The following is a 20,370-nucleotide window of genomic DNA, read 5'->3' on the forward strand; positions in this document are numbered from 1 at the left end:
GCAGGCCGATTTGCTAGGAGAGAAAATGATCTGACCATGCAGGGAAAACTGGGTCCTTCTTTACTGGCAATCACTCAGGGCATTTCTAGTACAGTCTTCCTTTGATGATGCCCGAAGATGGCACATCTGGAAGTTGGTCCTTTACACTATATTCTCAACTGTGAGTCACTTTTGGCCCAGTGAGACATTAGGTAATGCTATTGGCATATTTTGTTATCACATTGGGACAGAAAAAGTATTGACTCTGAGTGGGTTGGAGCTAGAGGACTATTTCAGCACAGAGAGTTGCACAGAGAACAGTCTACCCCACACAAACAGTTACTACCTAAATATCAATAGTGCTGAATTGGGAAAACTCTAACCATAGGCTTTGGGGACTTAGGTGAAACAACATATTTAAGTCTAGTTGTCACTTACTTAGTGAAAATAAATTCTGGGGCGTTCCTGAACGCTGGTTTTCATAGAGACCATAGGTGGAGAAGAATCGGGGCATGCCGGCACCTTCAGAAAAGGCAAAGGCAGCCTTCTGAAAAATGAGAAGAGGGACAAATCCAGGATTTTACAAATTTACAACAAACGGGAGATAGTATGGACCTTGGAAATGAGAAGCTACTCATTGAAAAGTTATTCGGGAAGTATTTGTCATAGGCAAGTGGATCTCTGTGAGTTTGAGGGTGGTTATCGCAGAAGGCTCTCAGATCAGTCAGTTCTATATTGCAAGTTCGAGGCTATCCCTGATTAAATAGCGAGACAAACAATAAACCAAGTAGTGGTTGCTATTAGGACAAGCGGTCCAACTAAAGTACAGATGCTTAAATAAGAGGAAGCTAATCTCGAGCCCCACCCCCCCCCACCCCGAGATACAAATGACTTTCATGTGGATCAGAAGTTATTTCCTGAAATAAAATGTTGACTGTATTTGTGTGCCTTCTTTGGAAAAGCTCCGTGATGCACTGAGGAATGACTGAGGAATGGTGCTTGTCCCCCAAACCAAATCGGTCCCGTTCCCAGGAGGAAGACTTGAGTCACCGCTTCTGACTGTCCTTGTCACCCAACAGGCCACGGAGAGTGCGTCTGAAATAAATCAAAGCGCCAGAGACCACGTCCAGTTTGCCCATTACTTCCGGGAAACTCAGTCCAAGCCACTCGTATTCGCTACGGTGGCCGCTAAGGCCCTAGAGGTGACAGAAAGTCAGATGAGCAGGAGGGCGCTTGCGCGCTTCGCTTCAAAGTCTAGAACTGAGTTAAGGGAATTTCCTAGAAAGGCTTGTCACTCCTCCAGCTATCCTATTGGCTGAGAAAAGGGAGAGCCCGCCTCTGTGAGTGTCCCATTGGCCGCGCGCCCAAGGCAGCAGGACGGACCTGGCGCCTCGTTGCATCAGCTGGTTCCGGCTAGGCCACGTGGCGCACGCGCAGTGTGGAATTGCTGGTGCTCTCCGCCTGCTTAGGCTCTTCTCTGGGGTCTAGCTCTCGGGTTTTGTCTCTCGGCGGTCCTTCCATGTCGGAGGAGAAGGCCAGCAGCCCTTCGGGGAAGATGGACGGCGAGAAGCCGGTGAGCAGGCGGGGTGGCTGGGCGTGTCCTGGGAGCCGACTCTGCCCGGCGGGAAACTAGCGAGGACCTGCCGGTTTTGGGGAGTCCCAGCAGGCAGGAGGGGTTCGGGGGTCATCCTCGTCCCAGGGATCTGTGAACTCAGACTGAGTGACTTGCTCAGAGCTAGACAGTGACCATGCGGGGCTTGGACTTCCACGCTTGTATTTTTATGCTTTTAAATAGGGGGAAAGAACATGGCAGAACTTTGAACATCATAAATCTTTGTGGCGCAGAAATTTCTAGTTTAGGAAGGAAAAGCCAGTCCCCGAGATCAGATCCAATTTGCCAAAAATTGGGTGCTTTATGATAAGCAAATGGTGAAGGCTGGATGGCTCCATTTGACAGACTGCTTGGAAATTAGTCCGGGGCTGGAAGCGTCCTAGATAACTTCACACACGTGTCACCCCCCCCCCCCAAAGCCAACAAATGTTCCGTGTATTTATTTGTTTTGGCACTTAGCCAGACAGCGCAGGTGGCAACAGGAGTAAGATTTGGGGGGGAGGGTTCCCCAAAAGCCTAGAGTACAAGACTGGAAAATCTAAGTTTTGTGTGATCAGCTCAGTTGAGTTATAGGTGAAGCACCGAACGTGCTATCGTCAAGCTGTTTTATTGGTTTTGAAAAAAATGAGGTCAGGTAAACCAGGCAGGGCAGGGCTGTCCAGGTACAGAGAGGGTAAGAGGTGTCTCAGCTAAATTGGAAGAAACAGGAAATACAGCAGTCCAAGATATAGGGGTTCTTCACATGCAGGATTTTAAGCAGGGATTGTGTTGTCAAAACTGACCTGGCATTGGGGTTTGAGGAGAGGGGAGACCATGTAACAGGCTGTGTTTCAATAGTCCGGGGGGAGCGAAGGTCCTCATCAAGAGGAGTGTCCATCCTGATTGGACAGATGTATACATTCTAAACTACAAATTTAAGGTATTGAGTATTGACTGCGCATAGATTTTCTTTCTCTTTCCGTGTTGTTTCCTTTAAAAAATTGTTTTACCGTTTCATCTTGGTTACCCCTCTGCTTCTTTCCCGGCTGTCCTTCCATCCTGCTCTTAGACCAACCGCTGTTAGGTCAGGGCCTCCCGGTTTCTTAAGATTTATGTAAGGCTAGACGTTAGCCAAGATAGTCATCCCTCAGCAGGCGTTTAGTAAAACATTAGAGATTTGGTGAATGAATGACTTGGAGTGTAAACTGTGATATTGTTGCCTCTGTAATAATCAGGTATTGTAAATTGTGGAAATCTGACTCAATGGGATGCAGACCTAACCCACAAGTCCTTTTGTCCCCAGCCCCACAGGCTCAAACCTTTATTCCTTTCACATTTCGTCTTTACAGCAAGGTTGTTGTGAAGGACATAATTACATCCAGTTCACAAGACGGAAAACATCCTAGAAGACGTGAACATAAGTGCATGGTCACCCAGTCCCCTTAGTTTCCTTGGAGGTAGCTTGTGGGCCGTTAGGTAGGTAGGGAGATAATTACCCCCCTCCACACACACACACACACTCAAACCAAAGTGACTCTTATTGAATAGGTTGCATTCATTCTTGTTGCTCTGTATTTCATACAGGTCCGAGTCTGACGGGAAAGTTATAGGAGCTTTGAGGAAGTTTACATTGATAAATGGCCTTCTACGTTTTTAGGGCTTGTTTTTATTGCAACCTGTCTAACTTGTCTTTACCAGAGAAGGAATTTCCAATCTTTCAAAATAAGATTGTTCTTTTAAAAAAGAATTTTTTTTTCTTTTTTTAGGTAATAGCTTTCTTAGCTGCAATTTTGGAAAAGATGTCAAATAGAGCTGAAAGATGAGACCCTCTCTTCTCTTCTGCTTCTTTAGGTGGATGCCAGTGAGGAGAAGCGAAAGGAAGGGGGCAAGAAGAAGAACAAAGATGGAGGTGGAGACGGAGGTCGAGCGGAGGTGATATGAGTGACCGCCATTGCTTGGGTTTCAAAGGCTGATGGGGAACGGGGAACTGTCCCAGACTTGTCCTCCATGAGGAGTGTGTGTGTGTGTGTGTGTGTGTGTGTGTGTGTGTGTGTGTGTGTGTGTGTGTCTGTATGCATGTGTATCCATAGCGTGGCACACATGTAGAAGCCAGGGAACAACTTGCAGGCATTCCTTATCCACTCTGCATCCTGGGGATAGGGTTCAGATGTTAGATCTGGTGGCCCCTGTGTAAAGATTCTAATGGTCACTGCAAGTGGTGTGGTAGCACCGGTTGGAAGACCTAGGGAGAAGAGTTAAGAAGGGGCCTGTGGGGGAAGAAGGATTTGCAGGTAGTTGATAGTGCAGTGGATTTACACAGAATCACTGAGATTAAAGTGTAGAGGAAGGGCTGTGGTTGTCACTGGGCTGCCAAGACTGGCCGCTGACTTCTCTTTCTTTAAATGAGGTGTTAAGGGGTGGGGGCCCCATGCTGGGTTTCTGTAAGCACATAGGGAACCAAACAGAATCCAGTTCCTTGATTTCTTTCTTGTTGCTTGGATCTGCCTCTGGGGTCTGGTTTACTTACATCCGGAGAATTATTCAGTTCCTAGGCTCAGTGACACAGAACTGGTGGTTCAAAGCTATCCCAGAATGCACTTGGTTCCTGGTGCTTGAGGCAGTTCTGCGTGTTGTTCTGCTGGTTTTGAGTTTGAACTCCTATAAGCTGTGCTTTGCTTTTTTGCATTTAGTCATTGCAGTTTTATTGGAGACCTTGGAAAGCTGCTGGGATGTAGGAACACAAAAGACTAAGCTTTTTTGAAGTAGCTCAATAAACAGACTTTAAAGAGATGGATATAAAGCTGGAATAGCGATGAACACACTTTCTTAGTCCTGGCGTTTCGGAGCTAGAGGAGGAGAATTGAGTTCTAGACCAACCTAGGATACATAATGAGACCTGTCTTAGAAAAACAAAACGCAAACCCTGCTTGTGTAATGCTGATTAAGCTTAGAACCATTTCGGTTTGTAAAGGTTTTGCAGGTGATGTAGGGCGGTGTTGCCTGAGTTCATCCTGTCCCTGCTCATTTTACGCCAGTGTCATTGTGGAAGGAATTGCTGATAGTGAACCTTAAGATTTGCAGGGAAAGAGTGATATGCGTGTCTCTTCATTTCCTTGTTGTACTTTGGATGGAATTGTGTGGCAAGTGTTAGTGATTACTTACCACTTGTTTGTTTGTTTGCAGTTGAATCCTTGGCCGGAGTATATTAACACGCGCCTTGATATGTATAATAAGCTAAAAGCAGAGCATGATTCTCTCCTGGCTGAGAAGGCAGCAAATGATAGTAAGCCAATTAAAGTCACTCTGCCCGATGGCAAGCAGGTGGACGCAGAGTCCTGGAAAACCACACCATACCAGATTGCGTGTGGAATTAGGTAAGCAGTACACCTCCTTTGACCGTCCACGGTTTATAATGTAACTAAGTGTTCATTTGTTGTATCGCCAGGTGTATCCTGATAATATTCTTACTAATTTTCTATCTGTAGAGCCATGGCTTGGGGGTGCTGTGCTGTATTTAATACCTATGGATAGCTTGAGCAGCAAGGCATTTCTGCTCAAGGTGTTTAATTTACTTATTGAGGTCTTTGAAAATCAAGGGGATGTGAGATTTGTAGTCAGGACTCAGCGTTAGTCTCTGAAGGCTTAGGAAGGCACGTCTTTGTTTTTCCGTTAGGATCGTGAAGCTGCAGGGGCAGAACAGTGTTCCGCTTTTACTTAAGTGTCTCAGTTTTGAGCTTATTTATGAAGGTAGGTCACATAACAGGGAAAGTTTAAAAAAATCATGTATGAAAAAAATATGTTCTGTGTTTATAAATTCAACAAAAAAAAACTGTATATAGTTAGTCTTAAAGCCTATTGGATTAGAAGAAATTATGAATAACAATTTTTCACATACTTTGTGACAGGAAAGGCTTTCTTAATCTTATTAATCTTATTTTTAATAATTTATGTATTTACTTTATTTATTTTACTCATGTTTTACCTGCATCCATATCTGTGTGAAGTTGTCAGAGTCCCTGAAATTGGAGTTACAGGCAGTTATGAGCTGCCCTGTGGGTGCTAGGAATTGAGCCCCCGTCCTCTGGAAGAGCACTGGCTGCCATCTCTCCAGCCCCAACTTTCTTACTCGTGATCAGATTGATAGGTGGTCACTTTATCTGGATGGGGTCAAATGTCACACACCTTTGACCAGTTGTCAGCGGCAGCCAGAAGCCTTACTTTTAAATGGTTGGAATAAAGCAAGACAGCTAAGAAGAATGTATAAAGCTCATGTGGCCCTCACAAAATAGGGTTGAAGTCTGTCTTGAATTTGACACAGACTGACTTGAAATATGTAGAAAATACTAGTGGCTAATTTTCTATTTGTAGAGCCATGGCTTGGGGGTGCTGTGCTGTATTTAATACCTACGGATAGCTTGAGCAGCAAGGGTTTAATGTGGACGCCTCTGTTTCTACATCATTGTTTCATTCTCTCTGAAAAGCAGTAGTTTTTAATAACTAGTCTTGCCAGATAAGCACCCGGGTTGTTTTCTGTTTGAAGTCAAGGCCTGGCCGACAACACCGTTGTCGCGAAAGTGAACAAAGTTGTCTGGGACCTGGACCGCCCGCTGGAGACCGACTGCACTCTGGAGCTTCTCAAGTTTGAGGACGAGGAAGCGCAGGCAGTAAGTTTCCATCAGTAAAGCCTGACCACAAGCTGCAGAGGATCAGGGGTTCTGGGGGTGACCTGGAGGCCACAGCTGGTTATGGACACCTCATTGTTGCCCAGACTATAACGCCATCCCATTTCCCTTCACGTTTTCAGGTGTATTGGCACTCCAGCGCCCACATAATGGGTGAAGCCATGGAAAGAGTCTATGGTGGATGCTTATGTTATGGTCCACCAATAGAAAATGGGTTCTATTACGATATGTACCTTGAAGAAGGGTAAGTTAAGACCCTGGGTAAAGGGAAAATCTGAGTATACATAGGTGTAACTTTTAAAGCATTGTCAGTGAAGGCGACAGATTTATAGTGCCGAGTATGACGCTGCTAGTTCCAGTTACTGACAGAAGTTGAAGTAATGAGAGTTACATGTAGGGAAATATCTGGGATTGGTGGAAGTGTGCCCAGAGGCATATTGGGAGATAAAATGGGCTCTCATTTTCCTTATGATGGAGCTTGGGGAGATGTCACCTGTGAGAAAGTTCTCCACAATAGCAGAGTTAGGAGCCCGTGAAACTACAAGTATAATTTATGAAAAATATAAATTAAATTCTAGTATATGATGCAAGGCTCTATTTTACAGTAGTAGAGAAAAAAAATCCCTGTATTGATTCAAATGGAATATGGAAAGATGGCTTTTTTCTCCTGCAGGGGAGTGTCTAGCAATGACTTCTCTTCTCTGGAAACCTTGTGTAAGAAAATCATCAAAGAGAAGCAAACTTTCGAAAGATTGGAAGTGAAAAAGGAGACGTTACTAGAAATGTTTAAGGTAAACTGAACCTTAACTACTTCTATTTTATCAGCCAATCCTTGAAGTAGTGCACCTAAGTTTCCTCTGGAAAAACTGAAGCGTCTTCAAACCATGAAGTGCTGGTGTGCTCTGAAAAGTGTGATTTGACTCACGTTCCAGCTACATATTTAGATATAAACACAAGAGGCCGTGGTGACGTCTCATTTCTCATTTTCAGTACAACAAGTTCAAGTGCCGGATATTGAATGAGAAGGTGAATACTCCGACCACCACTGTCTATAGGTGAGAATATTGAATGCTGTTGAACGTAGCTGCTGTATTACTCTGCCTTTGCTAAACTGCCTTTTCCTTCATCTTTAGATGTGGCCCTCTGATAGATCTCTGCCGGGGTCCTCATGTCAGACACACTGGCAAGATCAAGACTTTAAAAATACACAAGGTAAAGCCTGCTGCGGATTGTCTAGGGTACTTACGCCTCCTTCCTAACGTCTTGTTTCTCAGTTTACAGAGGGTCACAGCTTTTGTTTTCGATGCTGTGTACTGACTGGGGTATTGTATGTATCGTTTGTACCCAGTACTCATTACCAGGGCTACCGTATGGGGACGGGGTTTGAAGGAGTCACAGAATCCAGCAGTCACAGGCCACCGTGGCTTCCAAAGCTTTGAGACTCGGTGTTGGGGTTTGGCTAATGATCACCCAAGTGGCTCTTTTTCATACAGCTTAAAATGCCGGGATGATGTGAGTCCCCGAGTCCTGAGAATAATCATGTCAGTTGCAGGTGCCTTTCATCATTTGCATGGTTTCCCCTCTGCTTTGACAGTGGTTTTGGGGGAGGAGCCCTGTGTTGGAGTAGTGTTCATGGGGCTGTGATCCATGGAAAGAGCCTTCTTAAGAAAAGCAAGCAGAGGACTCTGCTGTGGAATGAGTCCACCCACCTGGGGTAGACCTCAAAGCAGTGGGAGATGTTACTAGGACTGTGTTGTGTGGAGTCCCCTTGTCAAAGAAATTAGTGTGGATTTACTTTTTAAGGTCATTGTGAAAAATAATACACGATTAATGAAGAATGTTTACAGATTTAAGTGTTGTGTCATTGTTGGTCCTTGCTTTCAGAATTCCTCCACATACTGGGAAGGCAAGGCAGACATGGAAACCCTGCAGAGGATTTACGGCATTTCATTCCCCGACCCCAAGCTGCTGAAAGAGTGGGAGAAGTTCCAAGAGGAAGCCAAGAACCGAGATCATAGGAAAATTGGAAGGGTATGTTACAGTGCTGTCTGGTTTGAGCTTTCCTCCAGTTCATTTGAGTTGCGCCTGCTCAGCACTAAGTTTGGTTTTGAAGAAGGTCTTAGATTTCAGGTTCCCTGATCTGGGAGCCAGTCGTATCCACAGTGTCCTTCGGAAACATTGAGAGTCTGTTACTGTGACTGAGGACAGTGCTGGGGACCCACAGCTTCCTGTAAACAGCACTTCAGAGCTGGCAGAAGTAGACTGGGAACCCATCTCATGGGTTCCTTGTGATGCTGTAGAGCCTGAGTCTGAGAGATCAGTCTAGCTGTTTCTCCAGGGATATGGCAGGTCACCAGTGGATTCTGTGCTGTCTTTTTCTTACTGCCCAGCTGCTTCTGACTGTCCTCCTGTTGGAGTTACATTTGATTCTTTAAAACTTTTTCCTCTATAAAATGACGTTTACTTAGCTTGGCTGCTAGGTCTGCCCTCTGACTCCTGGAAATAAATGACTTGCAATGAGGAAGCTGGCAGTGATGGGCGGGTTCCTCCCCAAGGGCTTTTAGCCACTTTCCTGTCTTTCATCTTCGGGTGTTTTTCTTTTTTCTTTCTTGCTGTTCATATAAAACCAAAGAGCAAAATCTCAGCGCTTTGGGGACTTCTGTCCCATGTCACTGTTTCCTAGCATTGATTGGACTGACGACTGTCAGGGAGGTGACAGATTGGTGCTAAGCTGTTAATCATATGCAACTCTATACCGTTAAATTGTACCCAAGAAACAATGACATGTTTTCTTTTCTTTCATATTGGCATAGTTAAAGCTTGGAACACGGTGGCAGATTTGTGAACTGAGGAACACCAATCATTTATAAATTTATAAACAATTTTCTGCTCTTTTATCTAGGACCAAGAACTATATTTCTTCCATGAACTCAGCCCTGGAAGTTGCTTTTTCCTACCCAAAGGAGCCTACATTTATAATACGCTTATGGAATTCATCAGGGTAAACTTTATTTGTTACTGTCTTCTGAAGAGTTAGGATATAAGATAATTGTATTAGGTAGGATCTGCTAAAAAAATATAAATCTGTATTGGAGGGGGAAAAATCCATTTTTTTTTTGTTTTTTTGTTTTTGTTTTTTTTTTTTTTTGTTTGTTTTTCGAGACAGGGTTTCTCTGTAGCTTTGGAGCCTGTCCTGGAACTAGCTCTTGTAGACCAGGCTGGTCTTGAACTCACAGAGATCCGCCTGCCTCTGCCTCCCGAGTGCTGGGATTAAAGGCGTGCGCCACCACCGCCCTGCAAAATCCATTATTTTTTTAAGTTGAAGTCTGACTTCAGAGATGTTTAGTGGTTAGAGTGATTGCTGCCCTTCTAAAGGACCAAAATTCATTTCCCCAGCACCCACATCAAGTTCCTCATTTAAGCACCAAAGGATCTGCTAGCCTCTGCAGGCACCTGCATACACACAGCATTCACTCAATAAACACATAGACACACATAAACATAATTTTTTTAAGAAGTTGGGTCTGGAGAGATGTCTCAGCGGTAATGACTGATCTTCCAGAAGACCTGAAGACCTGAGTTTGGATTGCAGCTTCCGGTCTTACAGCTCCAACCAGAGGATCTGATGCCCTCTCCTGGTCCCCATAGGTACCCACACTCAGGTGGCACACATTCACATAGACACGCACACATGCACATGAATATATCTTTTTTAATGTTAACAGTCTCATAAATTAATTCTAATGTTTGATTTTGGTCATGGAAACATGCAGATGAGGCTGCTCAGCACTAAGCAGAGAACAGCTGCTGAGCTTGAAGGGTCGGTGGCCTTTCACCTGAGAGTGTGTTGTGTCTCTTGGATCATTTGTGCTTTCTTTTTAAATTATGAACTATTTCAAGCATCCATTTAAAGAAAAGAGTTAGGTTTACTTGCCTCCAGATTTTACATATTTGCATTGGGATATATTTGTCCACCATTTTTGTAAAAAGAAAAAAATGAGTATATGCTGTTTTATTTTTAAGAAAGGCTTCTCTAAACTGTTGTGTAGTTGGTGTGGCTCCTCACTCATGTGTTTTACACCTCCGTATATAATCTGCCGTGTTTTGTGCTTATGTGTCCATCAGCTCACATGTAGGTCTTGTGTATGTGTATTAGGTAACATACTCCCGGCTTGTTTGTGTCCACTTGTCCCATGCTGTAGTCGTCCATACCCGCTGTGGAGAGCTTCTTCCTCCCACAGTAGCTTGTGCACTTACCAATGCCCGGTGACACACGTCTGTGCTCCTGTCCTGCCAGCCATGCCATCGCAGTTGTATCTCTGAGTTTTGGTGCACCACGTCCAGATGGAACTTCTGAGTCACGATATGCGTGCCCGTGATTTCACTCAATAGTATTAAATTGCTCTGTAGTTCTTTTCTCCCTCCACCAAGGTGAGCATTGACTTCCCTGTATGTGTGTGTTCCCCTCTAACAGAGCGAATACAGGAGAAGAGGATTCCAGGAGGTCGTGACTCCCAACATCTTCAATAGCCGCCTCTGGATGACCTCTGGCCACTGGCAGCACTACAGCGAGAACATGTTCTCCTTTGAGGTGGAGAAGGAGCAGTTCGCCCTGAAGCCCATGAACTGTCCGGGACACTGGTATCGAGCAGCTTTGTATTTTCTTTCTTTTTAGTAAATTTACCTCTGTGTGTTTGCACTGAGTCTATGCCACATGTCTGTGGGCTCCTGAGAGCCCGGATGAAGGTATTGGAGCTGCTGGGGTTAGTGGTTGTGAGCTGCCCCCTATGGGTGCAGGAATTGCACCCGAGTGCTCTGAAGAGCAGCATGGCTCTTAACCCTCAAGCCGTCTCTCCAGCCTGCAGCTGTGCATGGCATTGCTGTTTAGAGTTCTTTGTTCCAGATTCCTGTAGTGCCTTTGGCAGATGCCAGTGTAGAAAGGAGACGGAGAGAGGAAAGAGGTCTGAGGGGAGCCAGGGAAGAACATGCGGGTAATAGAATATCTGTGCCTTGGAAGCAGAAGGGAAAGCTGCTGCTCAGAGGGAGGCGGGTGAGGGCAGAGGGGTGTGACCAGGAACAGAACATGCGGCTCTCCCAGTTTGAAAGTGTCAGAGGAAGCCCAGTGCATCTGCTAACAACAACAGGAAAATCAGTGATCGGAAGAAGACTGGAATACAACATTTCACACCGATTAGAACCCACCCTTTATAGACATTCAGGGGTGGTCCTGGGGTTATAGCAGAAAACAGGCAGAGAAGAGTGCAGAGGGGGCTGAATGTGGGGTGGAGCGGGAGACCGGTGCTCCTGCCTTTTCTTCCTCCTTTGGGAAGAAACGTGTTTTAGCAGAACCCGTTGCTGATGAGTTAATATCCCTGGGAAGTTCTTCCCTGTGCCTCTGCCTTCAGTTGTGAAAGGGGGATGAAGAGTGGCCTCTGGGAGGCCCAAGAGTGACGCAGACGTAGATAGTCTGCCCAAGTGTGCAGCTCTGGAGGAAGGGGATTCAGGCAGAGCCGCTGAGGGTGATACCTTTCAGAGACGGGGCCTTACACATCAGAGAAACAGTGTTCAGTTTCTGAAGCACTTTGTGTTTGGCTAGAGCAGTTCTGGTCCTGATTTCCAGTGTAGAAGTAATTTATATGCAACTAAAAATATTTCTTCATTATGAGCCTTTCATTAAACCTTCGCATTATTTGATTATAGTGTTCATATTAATGGAAATGGTGAGCACGAGGATTTGGCCTAAAGCCCTGGGACTACATCGCTGTATTCTCTCTTAGCCACAGTTAATTGCACTCTATGCCACTTGTCATTTTATATTCACGTGAGTGCTTCTGTTGCCGTGTGAAGCTTGGGCCTTGAAAAAATGTTGCTTGTGGCAAACTAGAATCAGCGACTTTTTGACAGCCTTCCATGTTACTAAATAATATTTGAGGAAGTTTTTTTCTTGTGAATATTTTAAGTTGTTCTCTTTTGTTACTTGTGATTCTCCCAAGGCCTCACAAGTGCTAGGCAAGCCCTCTTCTGCAGGGCTGTGTCCTTCACCGTGTGCAGTTATCCATGGCTTTTGCTTTGCTCTCTCCTTCAGCCTTATGTTCGATCATCGGCCAAGGTCCTGGCGAGAGCTGCCTCTGCGGTTGGCTGATTTTGGTGTGCTTCATAGGAATGAGCTCTCCGGGGCTCTCACAGGACTCACGCGGGTCCGAAGATTCCAGCAGGATGACGCGCACATATTCTGTGCCATGGACCAGGTATAGTGCCCTGTGGGGCAAAATCCTCTTGACAGACAAATTTAACAGTGAGAAAAATAACTGCTTTTTTTTTTTTTTCTTCCTTAAGATTGAGGATGAAATCAAAGGTTGTTTGGATTTTCTTCGCACAGTATATAATGTCTTTGGATTTTCATTTAAATTGAATCTTTCTACTCGCCCAGAAAAATTCCTTGGAGATATTGAAATATGGAACCAAGCCGAGAAAGTAAGTGATTTTTTTTTCCCCAGGAAGTCTTAAGTGGCTATAAGCACAAGAAAATGGCAGTGTTCTGGTGTGTAAGTGGGCTGATTTTCCGGCTGGTCTTCAAGTGCTCCAGAGTTGCTGGATGTTTTCGTACTCTGTCAGTTACTAAGGCATAGCTTTAAAGGGACCTTTGGTTCATTAGGAGGATGCCCTTAGCTCGACACAATTACACAGCATACAGTAGGGTCAGGAAAACACCCTGGAGACTTTTACATCTAAATTAGGTGGAAGGAAGGAACTTTGCGGATGAATAATGTCAGATTGTTTCTGCTTTGTAGCAACTTGAAAACAGTTTGAATGAGTTTGGCGAGAAGTGGGAGCTGAATCCTGGTGATGGAGCTTTCTATGGTCCAAAGGTCAGTCCCCTACCATATTCGGGTAGTGTGAATTTCAGTTGTGGGTAAAGAGGCATCCCTTTAAAAACTCAATGTTTGCTTTTCAGATTGACATACAGATCAAAGATGCGATCGGCCGCTACCACCAGTGTGCCACCATCCAGCTGGATTTCCAGTTGCCCATCAGATTTAATCTTACTTATGTAAGGTGAGCTTCTGGTATCTGCTCTGAGCTTCAGGCCATACAGAGGACAACATAAATAATAAGATACAGCAAATCCCTCTTTTCCGTAGCCACGACGGTGATGACAAGACAAGGCCTGTGATCGTTCACCGGGCCATCCTGGGGTCGGTGGAAAGGATGATCGCCATCCTCACTGAAAACTACGGGGGCAAATGGTGAGGCCCTTCTGTTTGTTCCATTAAATTGTGCGGGAGGAACGTCTGATGTTCACGAAATGGGGAAGGAGGCCAATGATGAGAGCACACTAGAGGGAGCCAGACTCTGGCCCTGGTGTTTTATGATGAGTAAGTGTGGTAGTTCTGATTGGGTCCCACGTTAATCCTCAGCACACACGTTCCCTGCAATACTTGTCATTAGAATTATTGTTTCAAAACTCGATTTGTTTGAATATTACATAAGGGGCTGGAGAGATGGCTTAGCAGTTAAGAACACTGGCTGTTCTTGCAGAGGACCTTAGTAAGATCCATACATAATTTGTTTTTGATTGCTTCTCCTCGCTTTGTGGTTTTTTTACCTGAATGAATGGATAGGTTTTTTTAATTATCTTGTTCAGTTTTTCTGATCAGAGTAAGCAAGTATTTTGCCATATTTAAGAAGCCAAGCAGTTTTTAATTGAGAAAGAAGTAAATAGAGCATGCTGAGCCATGTGACAGAGCCTAGTGGTTTGCTTCATCTAAACCTGGAGAGCCGCTAAAAGGCAGCCAGGGTTAGCAGCACCTGTGGTAGTGTCTTCCATGTGAACAGTATAGGATTAAAACTTTTGTAAAGTCATGTTATGTGTTACTGTCATTTCAGTAATTAAATTTTTCGTGCTTGTCATGTTTTAAAGTACATAAAATCAAATAGGTCCCTGGTACACGTCCTCTGTGTGCACATTTTTAACACGAACTCGGGCTACATAGGGAAAAGCCCACATTTAATGTGAATTCATTGCCTGCTCCAGCCTTAATGCCTGAGGCAGCAAACCAGCTGCTGGGCTTTCAGCAGTGTGGTTCAGGATTCGGGACATGAGGCCGTTCCTGTTATCAGTCTGTTTTACTGTCTGCTGAGCAGCACGAACCTGTTACAGATCTACGCTGAAGGCTGGATCTCCTTCCAAGCCATCTTCCCTCATCTTTAATAGTTTGCTTTCAAAAGCCAAGTTATAAAGGCCTGAAAGTCACGTTTGCATGTTTCAGGAAAAGATGCTGCAGGCTGAACGCTCTTTCCTCTTGCATGTGCCCAAGCCTACACTCACTGCTGTCGTTTCTCCCATAGGCCTTTCTGGCTCTCACCTCGCCAGGTCATGGTTGTTCCCGTGGGGCCAGCATGTGATGAATATGCCCAGAAGGTAATCCTTAAGTAGGGTCTGCTTTACAGTTCAGGCTGTTTCTAAGCTTTCTGCCTTGGGACTCTTTTTTGTGTAGTCCCCGGTGGCCTGGGTCTCAGCTTCCTGTCCCAGGCCCTGAGTGGTTGGGGTTGCCAGCACCCCTATCCTGGTGCCTGTGCCTTTAAGCTTTCAGGTTGGTGAGCCGTGGATTCTTGTCAGATCGGGGGCTCGCTACATCAGAGAGGTTGTCCTTTGGAGCTTTTTCTTAATGGTTCCGTGACCACATATATTCAAGAAATGAATTAGCAAACACAGCCTAAGCTGTATTATTACATTAGAATTGCGTATCCCACTGAGGTGCCTGATATTTGCTGATTTGTTCATTTGCTGATGCAACTTTCCTCAGTGGCTTGAAATTCTTTTCATCTTACGGTGGCAAGGCAGTGTCTGCCCCTCTAGCAAACATGTGAACAGTCCTGTGAACTTTGCACCTGAAAGAACAGTCTGTTCTGCTGTAGTGATTGCTCCATACTAAAGACTGCACATGCTTAGTAGTCAGTCAGGAGGAAGGCTGGGTGTGGTGGTGAGCCTGCATCCCAGTAGCTGGGTGGATGAAACAGGAGTACACGGGTTTGAGGTCAGCCTGGACGATAGAAGGAGACTGTCTTAAAAACAGCAGGGGTGGGTAAGCCGTGGCAGGAAGGCTCAGTGGGTTAAAGTACTTGCTGAATAAGCTTAACAATATGAACTTGATCCTTGGAACCCACGTTAAAAAGCCAGATGCATTCATATGTAATCCCAGCACTCCCATAGTGAGATGGAAGGTAGAGACAGAGTAGTCCAGAGGACACAGCCTGTCAGAAACAAGACAAGGTGGAAGTGGCCAGCAAGGTGGCTCAGCAGATATAAACACTTGCCACCTAGCCTGTGCCCTGAGTTCAGTCCCTGGAACCCCTGAGGTAGAAAGAGAGAACTGACTCCTGCAATTGCCCTGTGGTCTCCATGTGTGTGCATGACTAGACATAGAATAATAGTAGTAGTAATAATAGTGAAATGTTTACATAAAAAGTTGGGCAGTGAGCAGTGTTGTTAACATCAAAATAGATGTTGAGCTGGGCAGTGGTGGCACACTCCTTTAATCCTAGGGCAGAGGCAGGTCTCTGAGTTTGAGACCAGCTAGCTTACAGAGTGAGTTCAGGACAGCCAGAGGTGTACAGAGAGACACCCTGTCTTGAAACCTCCCTACCCCCCAAAAATGATGTTTATTCTACCTAGAGTATCAAAATTATACTCTGAACTCTTTTCTTTTCTCTTCTTTTCTTTTTTTTTTTTTTTTTTTTTTTTTTTTTGGTTGGTTGGTTGTTTTGTTTTAGAGATAAATTCTCATTGTTAGGTAGCTCTGACTGTCCAGCTTTGTAGACCAGGCTGGCCTCAAACTCACAGAGGCTCACCTGCCTCTGCCTCCTGAGTGCTGGGATTAAAGGCAGGTACCACCACACCAGGCTGTGTATTCTGATCCTAAGTCTGTTTAAGAAACAAGTGGACATCAGATCAGCCATTTAGTAGAGCTTTCCTTGTATTGTGCATGGTGGTTTTGTGTGCACAGCTGACTCCTTTGCACTTACATCAGGAACTTGGTGTGATCGTAAGGGGTTCTTTATGTATTATTTCTTTAAAAAACTGATTAATTTGACTTTTGTGAGTGCTGACCTTTGCAGGTTTTCTAAAATATTTATTTTTTAAGCAGAAACGTCCCTTTTTGTTCAAATGCTGGGGATCAAACTCATGCGTGTTGAGCACTACAGCTGTTACACCCCCAGCTCCAAAATGTAAATCAAGTCAGTTTTGTGTTATCAACTTCAGTGTTTATATTATCATTTCCTTGCATAATTAAATCATGAAATATGTTGAATTCTGTAATAAAATAAACTGATTTTCATTTTGACTCCAAATTGTTACTAGGTACGGCAACAATTCCATGATGCCAAGTTCATGGCAGACACGGACCTGGACCCAGGCTGCACCTTGAACAAGAAGATCAGGAATGCACAGCTGGCACAGTACAACTTCATCCTGGGTGAGAAATGCACAGCTGGCACAGTGTAACTTCATCTGGGTGAGAAGTGCACAGCTGGCACAGTGTAACTTCATCTGGGGTGAGAAGTGCACAGCTGGCACAGTGTAACTTCATCCTGGGTGAGAAATGCACAGCTGGTGCAGTATAACTTCATCCTGGGTGAGAAGCCAAGGTTTCCCACCGTGCAGGGAGCTCAGTGAATCTTGGTTATGCATGACCTCACTTCCTTCCTGCCGTAGTCACTGTTCTGTTAGTGTGAGGAGGCGCCATGACCAGGGCAACTCAGAAAAGAAAGCCGTTAATTGGGGGCTTACAGTTTCAGAGGGTGAGTCCATGACCGTCATGGCAGGGAGCAGCAGTTAGGCCTGCATGGCTGGGGCAGCGACAGCTCAGAGTCCGCGCCTGACCCACAGGCCCAGGGGAGGGAGGGAGAGACAATGGGCCTGGGGTGGATTTTTCAAATCTCAGAGGCAACCCCTGGTGATACACCTCCAAGGTCACACCTAAGCCTTCCCAAAGTTTCACTAACTGGGAAGCATGTATTCAAACACATTCGCATTCACACCTCCCAGTTCCCTCTTCGGTTTTTCTTACTTTTTTGTGGTCCTGGGAATTGGACCCAGCATGTGCTAGGCTCCTGTAAGCATGATTCTAAATATTCAGTGTGCTCTGTTCACTAGCAAGGAAGTTTAAGGATTAGAAAATTGCCAAAGGGTTATTTACAGAATGTCTGCCTTCATGGAATTGCTGTTATATCCTTTTTTATTAAGTTCGCTGGATTTAGTGACTCAGGATTAAAGTTTTAGGAACTTAAAGGGTTTGTAGGCCTTTTTTTAACTACAAACTTTTATAACCCTAATGTACATGGTCACCTGTCCATCTGAGTGTATCTTCAGTTACAGGGTGATTTCTGCTGTCCAGGACAAATCCCACAGAGTCTTGTATCTTATGTTCTAGTTGTTGGTGAAAAAGAGAAAGCCAGTGGCACAGTGAACATCCGCACCAGAGACAACAAGGTCCACGGGGAGCGCACTGTCCAGGAAACCGTGGCGCGGCTGCAGCAGCTCAAGCAGTCCCGCAGCAAGCAGGCAGAGGAGGAATTTTAACAGGAACGTGGCCGGCACTGGCTCAGCCTCAAGGAGGACCAGTGCTCCATCGCGTAGCCTTGTACACTGGGAAACGTGGGTTTATCATGAACGTGGAACAGTTCTGCAGTCTGCATGAATCAGTCGTTTTGATCTGGACAAGTCTTAGAGAATGTGTTAGATGGGCATCAGTAAAAGAATCATTAAAATTATTTTATTCATTAAATGTCTCAGCAGTGGAAAAATGGTGGGGGGACATGTTTCAATTTAACAGGCTTATTTTGTATGAATTCAATCAATTAAAAAATAAAAAATTTTAAAAATGTGCTTAAAGAACAGCCAGGATTGAATTATGGTGTTAAAAATCAAAATTTCCTACTACAGATATCAAGACCTGGCAATCCTCATGTTTCTGTTGAAGCACCTAGGTCAGACTGTATGTCTTAGTGTCCTGCAGGCAGTGCTGGAGCGGCTCTGAGGGTGTGTGGGAGGGCAGGTCACAGGTCACAGCGTGTGCCCATCCCAGCTGGGATGAGGTGAGCACATCTGTTTGCGATGACACTTACTTCTTTCTGGGTAGAGAGCTTTAATGTAGCTGAGAAATAACTAGAGAGCTGGTGTGCCCAGGAGCACTCTGGAGATAGATCTGACCGATGAGGTAAAAGTAGAAGCCCCTGTGTAGACATTTTTAAAATTTTACTTCTTATTTTTGTATGTTCTAAGTATGCTCTGTTGGTACAGTTTTAGCTCTGCCAAGAGAATACAGATTTACTAATGGAACCGTTGACATTTAATTTCTTCGGTGTTCTCAGGTTTTAAATACACTTACTTGAAATGATTATTCATAGACCTGAACTCAACCAGAAGCAACCACCAGTGTTTAGGATTCTAATATATAGTGAGGACACTTGGCATTTATTAGTTTAGACCCACATGTGACTCCATAGCATAATCCCATCCATTTGATTACTGCTCTTGGCCGCTTACCAACTTGTCTGAGTCTGACAGACTGGCTGTGTCAAGTCTGCATGTTTACTATCTGGTGTGGGGGATGTGGTGAAGGGAAGAAATTTGTCCTTTCCCTGCTGGTCTTGCTGCCTTACATTTTGCATAGAAAGCAGTCTGGCTGACTTCTTGTGGTCTTGAAGTGGCTGCGAGAACGGAAAGCGTGTATTGATTAATATGGTGAACAGATGGAGGAGCGGGGTCAGCTGTGTGCCGTGGCACATGCGCATGTGTGGTCCCAGATATCGGGGAGGGCAGGAGGACCCCACAAGCTTGAGGCCCATGTGGGCAGCAGTGAAATCCTGAAAACAAGGCACTTAGAATCATGCGGTGGAGCTGACGAGCTTGTCTGGGCTACCTAGCAACTCTGGACATGGGTAGAGGGGAGTAAGAGAAACCATCATTTGATTAAATTACTGTGGCCAGATTTCTGATCATGGTCCCTAGTTTACATACTTAGTTTCATTAAAGATGACCACTTTTTCTGTCTTCTTTTTGAGATCATTTTGAATTACCAGAATTGAACATCCTATTTTTATGTGCTGTTGGATCTCAAAGAAGAAGTTTAGTCTTTTAATTCCATCTCTGAGCATCTCCTGCCTCTGGCTTATCATCTCATGATATCCAATGCCAGCCAATCATTTACAGACTTTGCGCCCAACACTCACTTTGCTTGCAAGTCCTGCTTAACCTCTTGGATAAACACCTAGCCTCTCCTCCAGACCTAGGGTTATGAGGTCAGTCCTGTGTGAGAAAAGTCCTATAGAGGTAGGAAGAGTTAGATCCACTCCCTGTTGGTGAGCTCTACTCCCAACTGCACCTAGTTTGCACAGGTGTAGCTCAGGGTCCTCCATAAGGAATACGTCTTCCGAGTCTGTCTTTCTCAGGCTGTGTTTCGGCTTCGGGAAAGCACAGGACTTGGGGTGTTTCCAGCTGCTCCTTCCCACTCCATGTGCTTAGACACCTGACTGTGAGCTACTTCTACTTTCTTAAATGTAGCTCACACTGGTGCCGCTGTCCCAGTCTGTGAATGATGTCTTCCTCTTAAAGCCAACCATTCTAAAGCTCCTGGGCTTATGATATGGACTCACGAGTATGATCTGTGGGGTCAAAAAGGTGGGTTGATATTCTAACTGCAACTTCCGGCAGAACAACCTTGGGCAAAAGTAACTTCTCTGAGTCTCTTGATGCTTGTCAGATGTGTGTGCTGTATCTTGTGCGCAACTGTTATGACAAGTCTCTTGAGTTTCATTTCATGTAAGAAAGTATTGATATTCTCATCTGCTCCTGCCCCAATAGTTACCCTCGCTATGTCATCTTAATGGCCTCAGACCTCTCAAACTAAAAGTGTCATTGTCTTTTCTCTTGTACTGTATGTATTCCATGCTCCTCAGTGCTGACTTCGACTTCCACAGAACCAAAGTGTGGTTTCCAACGAGCAAAAAGTGCTCTTGGTTGCACAGATTTTTAATGGCAGAATTAGTCTGGGCAGTGAATGAACGGGATGTGATCCTTGCTCATCTGGCAAGAGAAAAAAAAAATTCAGAACA

At 44.9% G+C, this 20,370-nt stretch overlaps 1 protein-coding gene across 1 annotated transcript; it reads left to right on the forward strand.

Annotated features, from left to right (window-relative positions):
- The first annotated feature begins 1,377 nt into the window (after nt 1–1,377).
- On the forward strand, nt 1,378–18,148 carry Tars1 (threonyl-tRNA synthetase 1). The gene is made up of 19 exons (XM_038323333.2): nt 1,378–1,552; nt 3,422–3,502; nt 4,754–4,944; nt 6,111–6,234; nt 6,375–6,496; nt 6,926–7,043; nt 7,243–7,307; nt 7,386–7,464; nt 8,137–8,283; nt 9,155–9,253; nt 10,727–10,893; nt 12,338–12,500; nt 12,589–12,726; nt 13,044–13,121; nt 13,208–13,308; nt 13,395–13,499; nt 14,602–14,674; nt 16,616–16,730; nt 17,688–18,148. Exons 1-19 carry the CDS (start codon nt 1,499–1,501, stop codon nt 17,834–17,836), a joined length of 2,169 nt encoding a protein of 722 aa, XP_038179261.1. The 5' UTR covers nt 1,378–1,498; the 3' UTR covers nt 17,837–18,148.
- The last annotated feature ends 2,222 nt before the right edge of the window (nt 18,149–20,370 follow it).

Source organism: Arvicola amphibius, chromosome 3 (assembly GCF_903992535.2).
Source record: "Arvicola amphibius chromosome 3, mArvAmp1.2, whole genome shotgun sequence".
Taxonomy (NCBI): Eukaryota; Metazoa; Chordata; class Mammalia; order Rodentia; family Cricetidae; genus Arvicola; species Arvicola amphibius.

Coding starts and splice junctions, on each gene's coding strand:
- Tars1 (XM_038323333.2), top strand. CDS start 1,499: ATGTCGGAGGAGAAGGCCAGCAGCCCTTCGGGGAAGATGGACGGCGAG. Junction 12,727..13,043: donor TATGGAACCAAGCCGAGAAA/GTAAGTGATTTT, acceptor TCTGCTTTGTAG/CAACTTGAAAACAGTTTGAA. Junction 14,675..16,615: donor GTGATGAATATGCCCAGAAG/GTAATCCTTAAG, acceptor AATTGTTACTAG/GTACGGCAACAATTCCATGA.